We start from the raw sequence: 17,752 nt of genomic DNA, 5'->3' as shown, positions 1-17,752 counted from the left end.
TGTATACAACTGCCATTAGGGTCCTTTTACCCTTGCCATTGCTTAACTCAACCCATAGAGACTCTACACCTTCCAATCCTATGTCATGTCTTTCTAATGATTTAATATTATTTCTTATACACAGAGCCACTCCACCCCCTCTGCCTACTAACCTGTCTTTCTGATACACCATATATCCTTGGACGTTCAGCTCCCAATGGCAGCCATCCTTTAGCCAAGTTTCAGAGATGGCCACAACGTCATATTTGCCAATCTGTAGCTGAATTTCAAGATTGTCCATTTTATTCCTTATGCTGCGTGCATTCAAATGTAACACTTTCAGTCCAGTATTTGTTGCTTTCTATTTTAACTACACCATGCCTCTATTGCCTTGTAACTCGTGCCACTGACTTTGATTAAGCCTCATCTCCTATCTGTTCTTTCTATAATCTTCTATAATATTCTAAACCATTCCCATCGATTTACATGGCCAACTGCCTATTTAAAAAAAATTATGATCTTACCTGTCTCAACCATTTCCTCTAGCAGCTCATTCTACCCTCTGTGCTTTATTTTTCAATAGTTGTCCCTCGAGTTCCTACTGAATCTTTCCTTTTTCATCTTAATCCTGTGTCCTCTAGTTATTGATTCTCCAACCCTGAGGAAAAGACTGTTTTTCCTCTGTGTATGCCCCTCATGGTTTCCCACATCTCTATAAGATCACCTCTCAGTCTCCCGTGCTCACCAGTGTCTCGAACATCCACACCATCACCTAATGCCCTGACTGATGCGGGCCAGTGACGGACTCAAATTTAGCGATCAGTGTTCGGCCCAGGCCTTGGCTCTCTGAGGAAGCGTTGGGAGATTAAGACCTCAAATTGTGCATGAAACCCGTGGTCAAGTAGGACACAACAATCCCCACCCTACTGCATGTTTCCAGAGGTGGACCAACTACAGCAGAGCCAAACTTTCTTACAATCAAATGTGGGAAAGATCGAAGAGATTGGGGCTGTTCGACTAGCACAATGCACATAAGCATACATCCTGAAAAGGCATTGTCCAGTGAGCATGTGTCTCTGGGCATTTTGCACACTTCTTCAGAACCACCAGGTGATGTAACCACATCTAGCTTCCCAGTGCAGAGAAATGACTGTGATAAATACACTGGAATTTTTGGGGGATGTAACTACGAGAATAGATGAGATAGAACCCATATACATTTTGTATTTCGACTTTCGAAAAGCTTTCAATAAGACTACAGGAGATTTATCTGGGGTGGGGGGAGGGTTGGAACTTGTATGGCTGGAGAAGTGGTTGGCTGGAAGAGAACAAAGAATAAAAACAAAAGCTTCTATTTCTGAGAGCAGGCACTGTCTAGTAAGATATGATAGGGGATCAGTGCTGGCCCCAGCTATAATCAATATAGATTAATTATTTGGATGAAGGAATTAGTTATATTTTTCTCCAAATTTGTTGGTGACACAAAGCTGGGGGTTGAGTGGTGAGGTTGAGGTGCCTCTTGAGGATGTAGTGAAGCTCTGGGTTGATTTGGACAGGTTTCGGGAGTGGACAATAGACAGACATTTGGCAGGTGTCAGAGTAATGTGTCTAAATGTGTGAGGGTCCACTTGGGTGGTGAGAACGTGAGGGCAGATTTTTATGTGAATGGTGACATGTCAGGGAAAGTGGGAGATACAACAACGCCAAGGTGTCTCTGCATGCCAGTCATTGAAGGTAAGTCAATTCAGCACAGAAACCAAGTCTCTGCTAACTATCCAGCATCCAATTTACACCACTCCAAATTAATTTTCCCAAATCCCCATAATTCCTCCCAGATTCAGCCACCCATACACACAAGGGGCAAGTTACAGCAGCCAGCAAACCTAGCAATCCATGCAGGTTTGGGAAATCAGAGGAAACTAGAGCCCAATGTGGTCACAAGACGAACATGCAAACTTCACACAGACAGCACCTGAAGTCAGGATTGAATCGTGGATATTGGAGCTATGAAGAAATATCTCCATGGGCTATACCAATAACCTAACTGTGCAGCTCCAGTAGGTATTGAGCAGGCTAAAGGCATGCTGGGCTTCATAGCAAGAGGGTTCATAGAAATGGGGATGTCTTGCTCTTATTACACACGGCTTTAGTGAGACCGCAGCGTTGTGTACTTTGGACAGTTGTGGTGTTCTTATCTCAGGAAGGATGTTCTTGTAATGGAGGGAAAATGGCAAAGCTGAATTCAGGATGGTAGGGCTGATTTATGAAGAGAGAGTAGCTCAGATAGACTGGAAGAATGAAAGAACATCCCATAGAAACCCACAAATTCCAACACAACTGATCAGATGTGTGCAGGAAGGTGGTTACCCTGGTGGTGGAGTCTAGGACCAAGGGTTACATTCGAAGGATGAGGTATAAACAATTTGGACTGAGATGAGGAAAAAAACCCTTCTAAACCTGTGGAATTCTCTACCACAGATATCAGTTGAAGTCAGATCATTAAATATATTGAAGATGGTAAAATGCAGCTGTTGGGGCTAGATAAATCAAGTGATATAGAAAGAATGCTGGAAGAAGCTACTGAATTTGATTGATGAGCTATGGCAATATTGAATGTGAGAGCAGGCTTGAAGGGGTGGATGCCCTTCATCTGTTTTGTATTACTGTTGTTCTGTAACCCAAGTGTTAGGTCTTGTAGCTGGAGGAAATGCAACTGGTCAGAGAAGGCATGTAGAGAGTAAAGATGAAGATGCAGTATCTAAGCCTCCCTACCACCAACTCAAACACTGACGAGCCAAAAGTGGGTAGCTGAAGTCTTTCTGTATTATTATCTTTCTTCACTTATCACTAATTGTTGTTGAAGGAAGAGGGCAGGAAAAAACTCAACTGAAAGGTAACGTTATAAAAGTGGCCATCAGCACTTCCTGGGATGCAAAGCAGCGATCTCCGGTATCTTACTTAAGTCATCTTCATGGGGCAAATAGATATTGTTCTTGCACTGCTGGTAATCTGGAGTGAACACAACAAAGGCAACAATAATGGGATCCTTTCTTTTAACAGAAAAAAAGATGAAGGCATAAAGACTTGAGATGAATTAGTGTTGGGGTAGGAATGAAAGACCCTCTCAGCCAAGAAGGGAGTCAGCAAGCAAAGATTGATGTCCTGTTTACAAGGACTGGTATCTGCAGCAAATAAAATGGGATTGGGTTCATGGAAAAGGAAATGAAAAATGAATCATAGTTCACAGCTCCCTTTAATTTGTCCCTAAGCACTTCACGAGATGTAGAGGTGGTGTGCAAAAATTAAACAGCTATAAAGGAAAAACAAAAGATGTCCCAGATCAAAGTTGTCTTCTATTAGCCTTGGTGTTATATGCATGGAGGTCACAACAACGTTATAAATACCTTTTTAAAGAATCAGAGTGCCACTTACCCTACTCCTAATGTGAGGTGGGGACCATCCCTGCATCTGAACTAAACTATTTTATCGCATGCAGCACTGACATGCTAGATGTGGATAGAGTGCCAAGTATTTCATCAGGGTCTCTTCATCAAACATATTGCTGTTCTGTCTGATTCTTAGGCTTTTACCATCATGCATTCACTTGTCCAAGTAAATATCTGCACAATATATTGTGGGGTGAACCCAGACAACTTGCTTCCCATTTAAAGAGTTTTTAATGCGATGTCAGCAGAGTTGTTGCAGTATGTTCCAAAGGTTTCTGGTCCAGAGCTAGTGAAACAGCTCAGAATGCAGGAATAGCAAGCATGGTCCTATGCTGTATCACTGGTGTGTGGGACAATGTTAGCAGTTGCCCCAGAACTTCCACACCAGTGCAGAAATCCTAGATTTACTGGCCTAACAAATCCTCTGGCTGCAGTCTACCACTGTCTAATGATGAAGCAGGAAGATACATAGATAAACAAGAGAAAATCTGCAGTTGTCAGAAATCCAAGCAACATACAGAAAATGTTGGAGGAACTCAACAGGCCAGTCAGCATCTATGGAAAAATGGGCAGTCAACATTTCGGGCCGAGACCCTTCGCAGACAAAGGTGGTGCTGTAGTAGTCATAGTCTTACTTTATTGATCCCGAGGGAAGTTGGTTTTCGTTAGTTGCATCATAAATAATTAAATAGTAATAAAACCATACATAATTAAATAATAATAAAACCATACATAATTAAATAGTAATATGTAAATTATGCCAGGAAATAAGTCCAGGACCAGCCTATTGGCTCAAGGTGTCTGACCCTCCAAGGGAGGAGTTGTAAAGTTTGATGGCCACAGGCAGGAATGACTTCCTATGTCGCTCAGTGTTGCATCTCGGTGGAATGATTCTCTGGCTGAATGTACTCCTGTGCCCACCCAGTACATTATGTAGTGGATGGGAGACATTGTTCAAGGTGGCATGCAACTTGGACAGCATCCTCTTTTCAGACACCACCGTCAGAGAGTCCAGTTCCATCCCCACAACATCACTGGCCTTACGAATGAGTTTGTTGAATCTGTTGGTGCCTGCTGACCCAGCACACAAAAGCAAACATGATCGCACTGGCAACCACAGACTCGTAGAACATCCTTAGCATCGTCCGACAGATCTGGCGGACTGACTTCTACCTTGCTAAGGCCCAGCGGCAACTCTCAGACACCACCTCTTGCTTACCCCTGAACAGGATCCCACTAAGGAGCACCAGGTCATTGTCTCCCACACCATCATTGACCCTATCTGGAGATCTGGGGATGTCACATCCACTGCCACAATCTTCATAGTTTCGGCCCCCATCACCTCCCGTTCTACCTCTTACCCAAGATCCACAAACCTGCTTGTCCAGGTAGACCCATTGTTTCAGCTTGCTCCTGCCCCTACATACATAGATACTTTTTTGATCCCAAAGAAAATTACAGTGTCACAGTAGCATTACAAGTGCACAGATATACAAATATTAGAAGAGAAGAAAGAAAAAAATTAAGTTAGCTCAAACAGTCTGACAGGAGGGGTCATCACTTCCCCAGCTATAGATGGACTCATTATAGAGCCTAATGGATGGAGTTCTTGAAGTTATAACAAAGTGCAGTGGATACAGGGGATTTCCAGAAGGCATTTGGTAAGGTACCACATAATAGACTTATTCATATGATAAGGATGCATAGAGTTGGGGGTGATGTATCAGCATGGATAGAGAATTGGTTAAACAATAGAAAGCAGAGAGTTGGGATACATGGGTGTTTCTCTGGTTGGCAATCAGTGGTGAGTGGTGTGCAGCAGTGGTCAGTGCTAGGCCCACAACTTTTCACGATGTACATTAACAATCTCGCAGAGGACACCGAGTGCAGTGTATCTAAGTTTGCTGATGACACTGAATTGAGTGGAAAAGCAAATTGTGTAGAGGATATGGAGAGTGCAGAGAGATATAGATAGGTTAAGTGAGTGGGCAAGGGTCTGGTAGATGGAGTTTAATGTTGGTAAATGCAAGGACATCCACTTTGGAAGGCAAATTGGAAGATCAAGTTATTACTTAAATAGTAAAGGATTGCAGCATGCTGCTGTTTAGAAGGACTTGGGAGTGCTTGTGAATGAATCACAAAAGGTTGGTTTGCAGGTGAAGAAGGCAAGAAGGCAAATGGAATGTTGGCCTTCATTGCTAGAAGGATTGAATTTTAGAGCAGGGAGGTTATGCTGCAACTGTACAGGGTACTGGTGAGGCTGCACCTGGAGTACTGTGTGCGGTTCTGGTCTCCTTACTTGAGGAAGGATATACTGGCTTTGTGATGCAGAGAAAGTTCACCAGATTGATTCCAGAGATGAAGGGGTTAGACTATGAGCAGAGATTGAGTTGTCTGGGACTATACTCACTGGAATTCAGAAGGATGAGAGGAGATCTTATAGAAACATATAAAATTATGAAAGGGGTAGATAAGTTTGAGGATGGAAAGTTGTTTCCACTGGCTTGTGAGACCAGAACTAAGGGACATGGCCTCAAGATTTGGGGGAGTAAATTTAGGACAGAGTTGAGGAGGAACTGCTTGCCCCAAAGAGTGGTGAATCTGGAATTCAATGCCCAGTGAAGCAGTAGATGCTACCTCAGTAAATACATTTAAGACAAGGTTGGAAAGATTTTTGCATACTAGGGGAATTAAGGATTATGGGAAAAAGGCAAGTAGGTGATGAGTCCATGGTCTGATCAGCCATGATCTTATTGAATGATGGAGCGGTCTCGATGGGCCAGATGGCCTACTCCTGCTCCTATTTCTCACATTCTTATGGTGTGAATGACCTCATATAGTGCTCTTTGGAGCAGTACAATTGTCTTGGTCTATTACTAAAAGTACTCCTCTATTCAGCCAAGGTGGCATACAAAGGGTAAGAAATATTGTCCAGAATTACCAGGATTATCTGTAGGGTCCTTTGTTCTATCATAGCCTCTGGTATGCCCAGTTTGGCTCCTATAACGGAACTAGCCTTTCTAATCAGTTTATTGAGCCTATAGGCATCACCCATATTGATGCCATTGCCGCAGCACACAACAGCATAGAAGATTCTACTGGCAACAAGAGACTGGTAGAACATGGGACGGAGAGGCCTGCACATGCCAAAGGCCTCTTCTCGTGACACCCTAGATGTCTACAACATTTCCCCCAAACAGTGTGCACTCAGGTCCTGCTCTGATGCAGAATCTGCCATTCCCTTTCCATCACCATGGAGATTTTACACTTGCAAGGCAGAAGGACATGAACAAGGTGTTAAACCTATATTTTTTTACTTTTGTTTAAAGATACCACATTCAGTAAACATACTGAACAGCAACTTTAGCAGTGTCCTAAGATCAATCATCAGATTAGAGAGTTTTTAATTTCATTCATCTTCATTGTTTCTTAAAATCTTACTTAATCTATGACAGCTTTCAGACTAGCTAGGACTTTGAGAAGCACAACAAACCTTTGACTGCTTAGACGATAGTCTGTCGAGGGACAGGGCTTTTCATCTTGGCAGAATTTTTGTGCTGACCCACCTGCAGAGACATAAGAGCAGAATACTGTATATGAAGGAAATGCTCAGCCGGTCAAATGGCATCTGCAAAAGGGAGCAAAGACTGTGTTTCAGGTCGATGCAGAATAATTATTAATCCGAGGTTCTCCTGGAATGCACAAGCTTAGGGAAAGAGGAGGTGAGAATTCATTAAAGTTGCATATGGTCAAACAATAATTTTTTAAAAAAATAAACAGCACATTCAAAGGAAATGGTGGCAATGTACAGCTGGACATCAGTGTAAAAGAAAACGTAAGCATTTTGGGAGTGACCCTCCTTGATTACTGAGAACAATCTCTCGGATCAGAATAGTAAATTGTGACAGTTATGTAGGGAGTTAGCATCACTTTCTCCTTTGTTCTGTACATAACTTCTAACACTGGTAGAAAGCAGCAGTACTCACTCCACAAACTATTCACTGGAATGCCTCTATTTATATTCAAATCTTTCCTCCTCCCTTCCCGGTGGTGACCATATTGGAGAGGCAGGAATGTCTGGTCTGTCATCAGCTCGGAGGTGGGGCTGGGCAAGTCTGGACTGACAACCTCCAACAAAAATAATTTTCTAATCTCTTCCTATGAGTGTCTTGACTGGAGCTGCTCAGAATTCCAGTGCGATCTATTCCTAGGGCAGCTGGAGTTTGTGCAGACTGGCACTGGCTGGCTTAGCTGTCCCTTATTCAGAAGCTCGTCATTTCATTACCATCCAGGGCCAGCTATGGAAGAGGAGGTGGCTAAAGGTAAGATGTGGACTTCAGTTTGTTGCCCAACAGATTGAGCTGTGCTCTGCCTAAGGACACTGCTCCTCATTTATTTCTGTTGGATTAGATAGTGACCTATATAATCAGCAATGCCTTAAAATAAAACATGGTTCTAATGTCGAATCATAGAAACTAAGCTATTGTGAATGAAAGGGTAGGGGGAAGGCGGGAACATGCCATTTGATTTGCTCCACGCTGTATAAAATATAAGGGAGGGGGTTGTTAATGCACTGAATTATCAGCAATTCAGTACCTTCCTACTGGGGTGGGGGCTGACAAAGCTTGCAATCAGCATTCCATTATCTTGAAGCCGAGTTTGAATTCAAAACTGGAATGGTAATGCGATGAGATAATGTGTGTACAAGTTGGATCTTGATCTGCAAGTGTAGAAACACACAAAAAAAGGTGAGTTCCAAGAGTTTTCCTGGACTGTTGAAATACACAGTGAAAATAATGAGAGAAGGACAATACAGCGAGGCCAAAAGCACCTGGGAGCTCTGTTGTACAAAGACTAGTTGTCTGCAGTGTTGCAGGATTGTTAACTGCTGGCAGCATCCTGCTCTCCATTTAGAGCAGCGATTCCCACCCTAGGGTTGATGGACCCCTCGGTTACTGGTAGGGGTCCACGGCTTAAAAGAGGTTCAGAACTCCTGATTTAGAAGAAACAAAGGTTTAGGATAGAAAATGCTTGGATAGACTCAGGAAGTGAGGCAATACCTCTACAGATGCCACCTGAGCTGCTGAATATTTCCAGCAAATGTTGTTTTTATTTCAGACTTACCGCACCAGCAGATGAAACTGCGCCTTCAATTGCTCAATTATAGATTGCCCAATATATCCTATAACTTCAGATGATTGGTGCCATAATTGAGGTGGTTTTGATCCCAAGCTTTGATACTTGTAGAAGGGAACAGGAATGAGTTATGTTTATAATATTATATTTTAAAAAAATGTTAATTTTGTTCAGATTTCAAGAAGCAGTGTCTGCTGTCATTTTGAAACAGGATATTGAAGATGTGGATTAAAATCATACAAAGAATTTTAGGAATGCCATAGCCCACAGTTTATATCAAACCAAGAGTGTGGTGAAACATTATAGACCTTATAAATCAAGAAGACTTTCATTGACCTTTAGAACGGCATGAAGCTATTTCCATAAGCTTACATTTTGAGGTGGGAGGAACAGGCAAAAGTTTTATTGTGGTTCTAGTCCACTGTCTGAATTATTTTTCATTTCAAAAATGAGACATTCATAAATTATAAAAATAATTTCAAAAATATAAACATATTGATAAATATCAGAAATAGAAAACAGTATACGATTTTCTTAACATTAATAGTGTCATCTAGTCTATGAGTTCTATGCACAAAGCACCAAGCACCACCCTCAAGTTAAATATTTTTTTGCAACCACAGTTATTTTTATCTCATTATTTCTTCAAAGCAAGTTCAAAATTTGTAGTTTGGTGTAGTCACACACAGAGGTGGCCAGGGCGGTGTTGGGAACACTTTCTATCCTATTTTCCGGAGACTTATGCATTGTGACACATTAGATACGCTCCATCTTAGATCTCCACTTGAACTGGAAGATGGCTTAGATGTCTGCCGCAGAGTTGTAAAGAGAGGGGAAATGTGCCAGGGCTTGTGTGATGACCATATGTCCAGTTGAGTTTGTAAGCAGCTGCTTTGATTAACGGCGATTGGGAGTTAGTGCAGGAATGGTCCTTTTGTATAACTGGGCAATGGATCCTCTCCTGTTCGCAGTAATGAAAGGATAAAGAGCTGCAGTGCTGCATATCAAAAATAAAACCAGAAAATATTTGTTATGCTCAGCAGATTAGGCAGGATCTGTGCATACAGCAAGTTTCAAGGCAATGGTTTTTCATCAAAGCTGGGAGAAGTTTTAAAAGTCCAGGTTTTAAGTTACAGAGAAAAGAGAAAAGGCTGTCTGTGTGTGCACAAAGGTGGAGATCCAGGGAAACCGGATTGACACTGGTGGCTCTGGTGCTGGCTGTGGGTCCTGAGCACTGCTCAAGTTGCAGAGAATGGGGACAGGTGAAGAGAACAGAGGCTGCCTATCATTGGATGGAGACTAAGAAACTGAATGAATGATTAGATAATCACCCCGGAGCAGCACTGAGCTTTTTTAGAATAATATCAGAGATCAGAGTGGGAATGAACTGTGGAATTAAAGTGACAGGTGACATTATAGGAGTGAAGGCCTGCACTGATTTTGGAGTAGTTTAACGTGTCAGCAAACATCGTGGGCTGAAGGGCCTGTATTGTGCTGCACTGTTTTACGTTCTATGATCTCAACCTCAGTCAGCTTGTGGATTGAGTGGAGGTGTTCTGCAAATCAGTTATCCAATCAATGTTTCTTTCCCTCAATGTAAAGGATATAATATTGTACAATGTACAAATAAATGGTAGCTGCTTCTGGAAACAGTGGGTGGTTCCTTAAATGATAGGAAGGAAAGAAAAGGGCAGACGTTGCATCTCCTGTATTTATATGCAAAGGGGGGAGCTGGTGCAGAAAGAAGAGCTAGCCAGGGAGTCAAGAAGGAAGCAGTCCCATCAGAATGCCGAGAGGGAGATCTGTCTGCTGGTTATCTTTGGAGATGGGGGAAAACCACATAGGTTGATTGTTGAATAGTAAGCCTGGTGGGGTAGAAGGCAAATGCTTTTGTTGTTCTGGCTGGAAGGAGAGGGAGTGAATGCAGATGTTCAGAAAATAGACCAGATGCAGTGGAGGGCCCTGTCAGTGATGGTGGAGAAGTAGGAGTACATCTTGGAATCACTGAAATGGAAAGTGAGGTAATTAGAAATGATGCGACAGGTCAGGAGAATGGACTTAACCTTGTCAGAAGCAGACTGGGAGGAGGCATACTAAAGCCTGCTGTGGGAGACTGTAGGGTTGCAGGGACATTTGGTTGCTCAACCCCATCCCTGAGATGGAAATATGTGGAGAAGAATCAGACATGGATGATGTGAAAAAGATAGATGGGAAACAGATGCAAAGTTAGCTTGAGGGTGTGCCTCGTAACTGGGACAGCTAATTGTATCTAGTATTATTTCAAAGTGATTGGAGAATAGAAGGAAGAAAGTACAAATATACAAGGCACTAAGACTTTGAGTGTGCTTTGGTCCTGTTCTTTATGTAAAGATGTGTTATCATTAGATGCTATTCTAAGTGTTTATTTAAGACTGAGATGAGGAATTCCTTCTCTCAAAAGGGAAAGTCTACAATTCCTTGGGCAGAATGTTTTGGACCTTGAATCTTTGAATATATTCAAAGCTGAAACAGGTCGGTTTTTAATTGGTAAGGGAATTAAGAGTTTACATAAAGGTGGCAATGTGGACTTGTGAAAAATTGGATCTGCAATGAACTTATTAAATGGCAGTGCAGATTTGAGGGCTGAATGGCCTACTGCTTTTCCTATGGCAATAAAATGTTCAAGCTCTTTATAAGAGCAAGATGTAGAGCCAATGCAACCACCTGTATGAGAAGATGAAGTGAGAAGGGGTCCTGAGTGGGACAGAACAAGGAATGTTCCCACAAAAGACTGGTACGGTTTGGACATGTGACTATTCCCCATTTTATATTGTTGATTTGAAAAAAAAACAATAGGAGTTAAACAAGAATTTGTTCAGTGTGAGAGCTGGTTTGGCCAAATAACAGAGGTAGTCTAGTTGGCCTTCTGTTTTACAGCCATTGGTATTTTCCTATCCGTGCTAGAATTGGCCTTTTCTTTTCATCTCCCTCTGTCTTTCCATCTCTCCCTTTCTCTGGCATCACCACCATTTAAATAACTGTTTTTCTTGGTCTCCATCCTTTCTTGAACATTCAGTCTCGGCAATCTCTCCACCAATCCCCTTCACGTATGAAGAGTATTTGATGGCTGTGGGCCATACTCGCTGGAGTTTGGAAGAATGGGGGAGAGAGATCTCATTGACACGTGTTGAATATTGAAAGGCTTGGATAGCATGGATGTCTAAGCTATCTGTAGTGTGGGAATTTAGAACCAGAGGGCACAGCCTCAGAATGCTATGATCCCTTTCGAATCGAGACAAGGATGAACTTCTTTAGCCAGCGGGTGGTGAACCTGTGGAATTCACTGCCACAAACAACTGCGGTGGCCACATCATTGGGTATATTTAAATTGGAGGTTGAATGGTTCTTGATTGGTAAGGAAATCAAATAGTATGGGGAGAAGGCAAAATAATGGGATTGAGAGGGATAATAAATCAGTCATGATAGAATGGTGGAGCAGAATTGATGAGCCAAATGGCCTAATTCTGCTCCTGTGTCTTGTGGTATCTGCAACATATAATATGATTGTTTGGTCTACTTCCTGAAGCAACTAGCATTGTTGTATCCAAGAAAAGGATGCCAGAGGTTCTAGGTTGCGAAGGCAAAGTTTAAACTTCCAGTATTCAACAGTCAACAGGACAGTATTTTTTCTTCAGAGACAACTATAAATGTTTGACCAGGTCCTGCATGGCAGATTGCTTGGAAAATTAAGATCTCCAAAACTGAAGGACAAGTAGAAATCATGTGAAATTGGCTTCGTGACAATGAGGAGTAATGATTGATAGGTTCTAGTGGCTGGAAAGTTATTTGTCGTAGGGTTCTGCAAGGGCCATGGCTAAATGTTGGAGCCGTTATTTAACATGCTTGGAGATGACACTGAGTTGGCACTGATAAAGAAATGTGCAGTGCCAGGGAGCTATCTGTAGACTGGCTTTAGAAGTTTTGCCACTGCCTTGGTTGCAAAAAAAAGTGAGGCAAATGGTTAAGTGTGATAAATTACGCTTTGGAAGACTAAATAAGGCAAGAGAATGTTCACAAATACTGAGGGGGGAGGCGATCTTAGTGTCCATATCCACAAGTAGTTAAATGCATAAAGGTCTCTTTTATGTTGTTCAACTTGTGTAAAGAGAACTAACAGCAGAAACTTAGGAGCTGTAAGGAAAATGCCAATAGCTTGTGTACAGTACATGTAATTGTGTCCTGTTCTGGTTACCACGTTACCTAGAGAAGACATCAGCATCAGAATGGGGTAGCGGAAATATGCGGGTGTAACAAGGAATGGAGAACTGTAGTTATGAAATGTAGACTGAGTTTGTTCTCTTAGAAATAAATGGAGCTGACAAGTTTTAATCAAAGTGGTTAATATTATAATGATGTTCATCAACATTGTGAATTTAACAGAAAGATAAATAAGTACAGTAAAAGGAATAGGGAGGAGTTAGTGAGAAACTTTCAGGTAATGGAGATCTGGAACTTGAGCCCTGAGAAAGCCTCATCCTATTTTTAGAAATATTTAAGTAAGTTGTATATTTTGTGTATGGAATTCTGGGAGGTGGGATTAGCTGAAATAGTTTTGGTTGTTGTGAACAGATTGGGTTAAGTAGTCTCTGTTCCGTAAGTTTGAGCTTCTATAATAAGATTCGGTGAAGTTTAAATGGCCCCTTTTTTTCTAAGATACTTGTACTGTGTTTATCAGAGGTTGTATTTGTACTGTAGTACTTGTGTAGTTGAAATAGGGCAAGACTATCTTCTGGAGCAGATCTTGTATTTGGCTAATTTGGCTGGGTTCAATGAATTATCTTAAAACAGTACTGAATCAAATAGTCATATTGCGTTTCCATCTAACTTGGCACATTCTAAATCTTCATGATTCAATTTTCATCTGTTCTTCTCCAAATGAATTTCTCATAAACACATCTGAAGTGTTACCATGGTTATTATACATTGTTTTCAACGTAACATGTTTAAATTCAAGTTGACCAAACTAAAACTTCTTGTAGATGGGATTTTGTGATGAGTCCCTACCAGATCTATAGCCAGTATTCGATAGTTCTGTGGGCTGTTTGGTCTCGTATTCTGTGTGATTATGAACTGCTCTTAGTTCTGTGATTCATAGGACAGATATAGATGAGAGAAGTCTTTGGATCTTGTCTTACCTGTCCAGAACTTCCCTACATACAATCTCCCCTTTCCACGCCCGCCATGATATAACACAGTTCTTCGACAATGATTCTATAGTTTTTCTACCTGCTTTGCTCTACCTTTCAGCATTCCAAGAACATGTTATTCCTTCAGTAACTGGAGAAGGTGGGTTTATTGTCCTTGGAGCTAAGAAAATTTCATAAATGTGTTCAAGGTCATTACAGGTTTAGATAAGTAAATAGAGGGAGCCTGTTCCTTCTAGTGGGTCATTCAAGGCTCATGGGCACTGAGTTGGTTAAAAGGGAATTGGGAGGGAAAAACCTAATGTGCATCTGGAAATTTTAAGCTGTTAAGGGTTTGGAATGAACTACTGAAGTAAAAACAGAGAACGCAGGAAATGTTCAGCAGATCAGACAGCAACTGTGGAAAAACAGAGTCAGTGTTTCAGGCTGATTATCTTTCATTAGAATTGGTGAACAATTCTTTGGTCTGTCTGTCCAGCATAAAGGTCCAAAAAGTAACCAGCATCTGTCCAAGTTCCATTTTTAAATTTGCAAATAATTTCAAATATTCACCTTTCTCCGACATTGTTTGAAAGCTGTATCTTTGATATTACTGTATTACTGCTGAATGAGTTTATTGGTTTGGGGCAGTTCTACTTAGTTAGGAAAATCTAGATTTGTTCCTGAACCATTTCAGCCAGTGTTTAACCATTGGTCTCTATTTGAACTTGTGCTTCTGTGGATGTTAAACCACATCCAGGTGTTCCATGCTTTCTTCCTCTATGTTAAAGTAATTTCGATCTCTTATTAGCTCCATAAACACAGATAAGGTTATATTCCCATCAAAATAAACTTTGAGGAAGCTGGACTAAGAGGTTATAACTCTTCTGCTGCAAACATTAGAGTGGTACAGCAATGTTTAAGAAAAATGTTTACCTTGAACCTTTCCTTCAATGTAAACATTTGTTCCAGTTGAAAGTGGTGCTTATATTGGACACCAGCTCAGGTCGTCTTCCACTGTCTATTCAGAGGATGCTTCCCTCTCTTGGAATTGATTAACCAAATATTCTTTGAAGATAGAATTTGGTCTGCAGATATGATTCAGCATTGGGTGTTAGCACCATTGCTTCACATTTATGAGGGTGTGGGCGCACTCACAGGTGAAACAGATTCAGTAACAATCTTGTAATTTAAAGGATGTGGTTTGCTGCAGTGAATTTTATTGCTCCACCTCCCTAGATTAAGGGAATGTACTCGTTACATCCTGGTTGACAATGAAGACTCGCCCATTCAGAGACTCCATCAGAATCAGGTTTTATATGACATGAAGTTTGCTGTTTTGAAGTAGCAGTATAGGGCAAAGGCTATTTATTATTGCTAATTACAAAATAAATAGTGTCAAAGAGAATATTGTGGCAGTGTTCATGAACTGTTCAGATCTGATGATGGAGGGGAAGAAGCTGTTCCTTCTGTAAGTATTTGCATTTATATCAATTAACAGCAAATTCCCTGTGTCTTAAGTTCTTAAGCAATTTTTTGAGTTGAAAAGTTGCTTTTCTTTCTGCTGAGTTTCTCATAAGAGTGGACTGGAAATGAATGTTTAATTCCTGGACAGTCACCAACCTAAGCAGCTACTTGACGCCAGGTTTGCAGCAATGGAGTTCTGGGTAGAAATCTTCAGAAACCAAAACTGTCTACAAAGCAAGACCATTTATAGACACTGTACACAAAGCATTGCCTCTGATCATCTGGGTGGTGCTTCCTCTTGTATAGAACTTGTCAGTCAGTGGAACAGGTCAAAATAATGGGAAGTAAATGAAATGTTTGGGAGATCACCACACGGAGGTTAAAAGGTGAAATGGACTTGGGGTTGCAATGGTAAAAAGTTGGGAATGGTTCAAAAATATTGGTTGCAGCAATTGGTGGCTGGGGAGTGGTAGGCAAGGTAAGTTATTGGGAACATTTTAAATGCGATGAATGGGCTTCCTCAATAGAATCCATCTCACAGGCGGATCCAACATTATCAAATGCTGTTCCCCTCGCAAATAGGCCCAAGATGCTTTTGTGTTGGTGTTATTGAACAGAAAGTTAACAGCCAACCTGTTAAGGAGGCATAAATGGAGGTGACCAAATGCCCAGTGACAGAGGTAGGATTAATTTAGCACCTCAGTTGGAAAGCGTGGCAGGGAAATTTAGAGAATTAATTCCAGAGTTTAGGATTTTAACAAGTGAAGGTGTGGTGGAGAAATCGGGATTTTTAAATGATGGGAACTGGAGGGAGAACATAATCTTAGTGAAAGATAGCATGCAGAACGATGAAGGGATTTTTGGACTGTAGGGGTAAGGGAGAAGAAGAATTGTAAGATTGAGATGTTGTTTATCCACACACATACAGGCCAACAAATCCAAGATGATGGGTGAGTAAGATTAAGAGGGAGTTGAGCATGTGATGAGACAAGTGTCTGGACTATTTTCAGTTCGAGCTGAAGTAGGAAAGCATTGGAAAACTTGTCTATTGTTAAGAAAGGCACAGATCAGCCTTTTAGCTGCTGATAGGATGAGGAAGGATAATGAATGTGGAAATAGCCAGGTTTATTCATGTCAAAGATGCAAAACGCAACTCTGGAATCAGATATTGACACTGAAGTGTGCAAATAGTCAGGTGCAGCCAGGGAGAGGGGTAGCTAGAGAGTGGAATTCAAAAAGACTCATTGTACTAATGCATAGTACCAGAGTAGGACCATAGAAAGAAGGAAGAAGTGCATGGAGGATGTCTCATCATCTCCACTTAGTGCAATTACAGGAGCATTTTCATTGTAATACCGCCAATGTAAGTAGAAACATACAATGCCTCTAACCATGGAGGCACATCAGAAAATTCCTCTGAACAGTCTAATGGAATCGCTGAGGGCTATCTTTCCCTGAGTCAATGAATACGAAGGCGTTAAATTACATTGTGCAAGCAATGGTTTGGTGATGCTTGCATTGGTTTCTGTTATACAAACACTCCAGCAATGGAAGGCAAAACTAAAACAAACCTCTAGTCCTAAAGGAAGTTGATCAAACTTCCCTAGAAACTGATGAAAGGTTATGGTTTTCTTTTGTTCTTTCGCTACCTGGCCTGCTTCAGGTTAGATTCTCCGCCCCTCTTCCCACCTTCCCTCCTCATGCTCTACACTCCATAACTTCCTGCACGGTGGTCGAACCAGGCAACCAGGATGCAGTGGCCAGAGTTTGAACCGTAGTGTACAGTTCTGGTCACAGTGCCACTAAAAAGGCACTCCTGCAAAAGAGAGAGGAGGAAGTTCAATAAAACTTGACTTTAGATATAAAATTTCACTTTCAACTGAGCTCTGCTGGACAGCAGATTTTGCAGAGCTGTCAGTTTTCAAAGGGGTTGTCCAGAAATGTTTTTAACCTTTCATTTCAAAGTGAACCATTTGCAACAACAATTCTGTTTAATTACTTGCATCTGTGTTGCACAATATCAAGATAGCAGTTATAAGGATATAGATTGTGTTAAAATACAAAGAATGTCAACCACAAAACATTGCCTCTTGTCTATGGGCTGTTTATAGAATGCCTCTGATAAACATACAGTCCAAAAATGCTTAATAGATTGAATTATTGTGAGAGGTGCAGTATCTTATTAGATGAATGTAATTATAATCCTACACTGGTAAATTCCTGAGACGGGCAATGGTGAATGATGTTGTTTGGTAGTGGAACGTTAGTCAAAAGAACCACATGCTCCATATCCAGTGACACCTTAGACTTTAGTTTGATCAGGGAGACCAGTGCAGTGTTCAAATCCTTGTTTAAATGACATCTTGAGTTGCCTAGTAGATGTTTAGTATTACATTAAGCTACAAATATTGGTATATGCCTTCTGCAGGCCTTGTCCTGCTGACCCCAGAAGTGATGCTATTCCCAACCAAGCTAAGGTGTATGAAGTGGCAAAGTAGAGACACAATGTGGAGTGTTGCATTACAGGCAGGAAAGAATGTGCGGGACATGTTGCTTCCTGTT

At 41.3% G+C, this 17,752-nt stretch overlaps 1 protein-coding gene across 4 annotated transcripts in view; it reads left to right on the top strand.

Annotated features, from left to right (window-relative positions):
- Positions 1-17,752, top strand: part of tnfaip8l1 (tumor necrosis factor, alpha-induced protein 8-like 1) — a 60,792-nt gene that overhangs the window by 27,996 nt on the left and 15,044 nt on the right. Inside the window, exon 1 of one of the 4 annotated variants that reach the window (XM_072244175.1) lies at positions 7,575-7,747. The exons of the other annotated variants lie outside the window; for them this stretch is intronic. Within the exon in view, the coding sequence (XP_072100276.1) occupies positions 7,726-7,747 (22 nt within the window). The 5' untranslated portion in view covers positions 7,575-7,725. Of the gene's footprint in view, positions 1-7,574; positions 7,748-17,752 lie in introns of those variants that run through there. 4 annotated transcript variants of the gene reach the window in all.

Source organism: Mobula birostris, chromosome 26 (assembly GCF_030028105.1).
Source record: "Mobula birostris isolate sMobBir1 chromosome 26, sMobBir1.hap1, whole genome shotgun sequence".
NCBI lineage: Eukaryota > Metazoa > Chordata > Chondrichthyes > Myliobatiformes > Myliobatidae > Mobula > Mobula birostris.
Note: the sequence above shows the minus strand (reverse complement) of the source record. Positions and strands in the feature narration are given on the sequence as shown.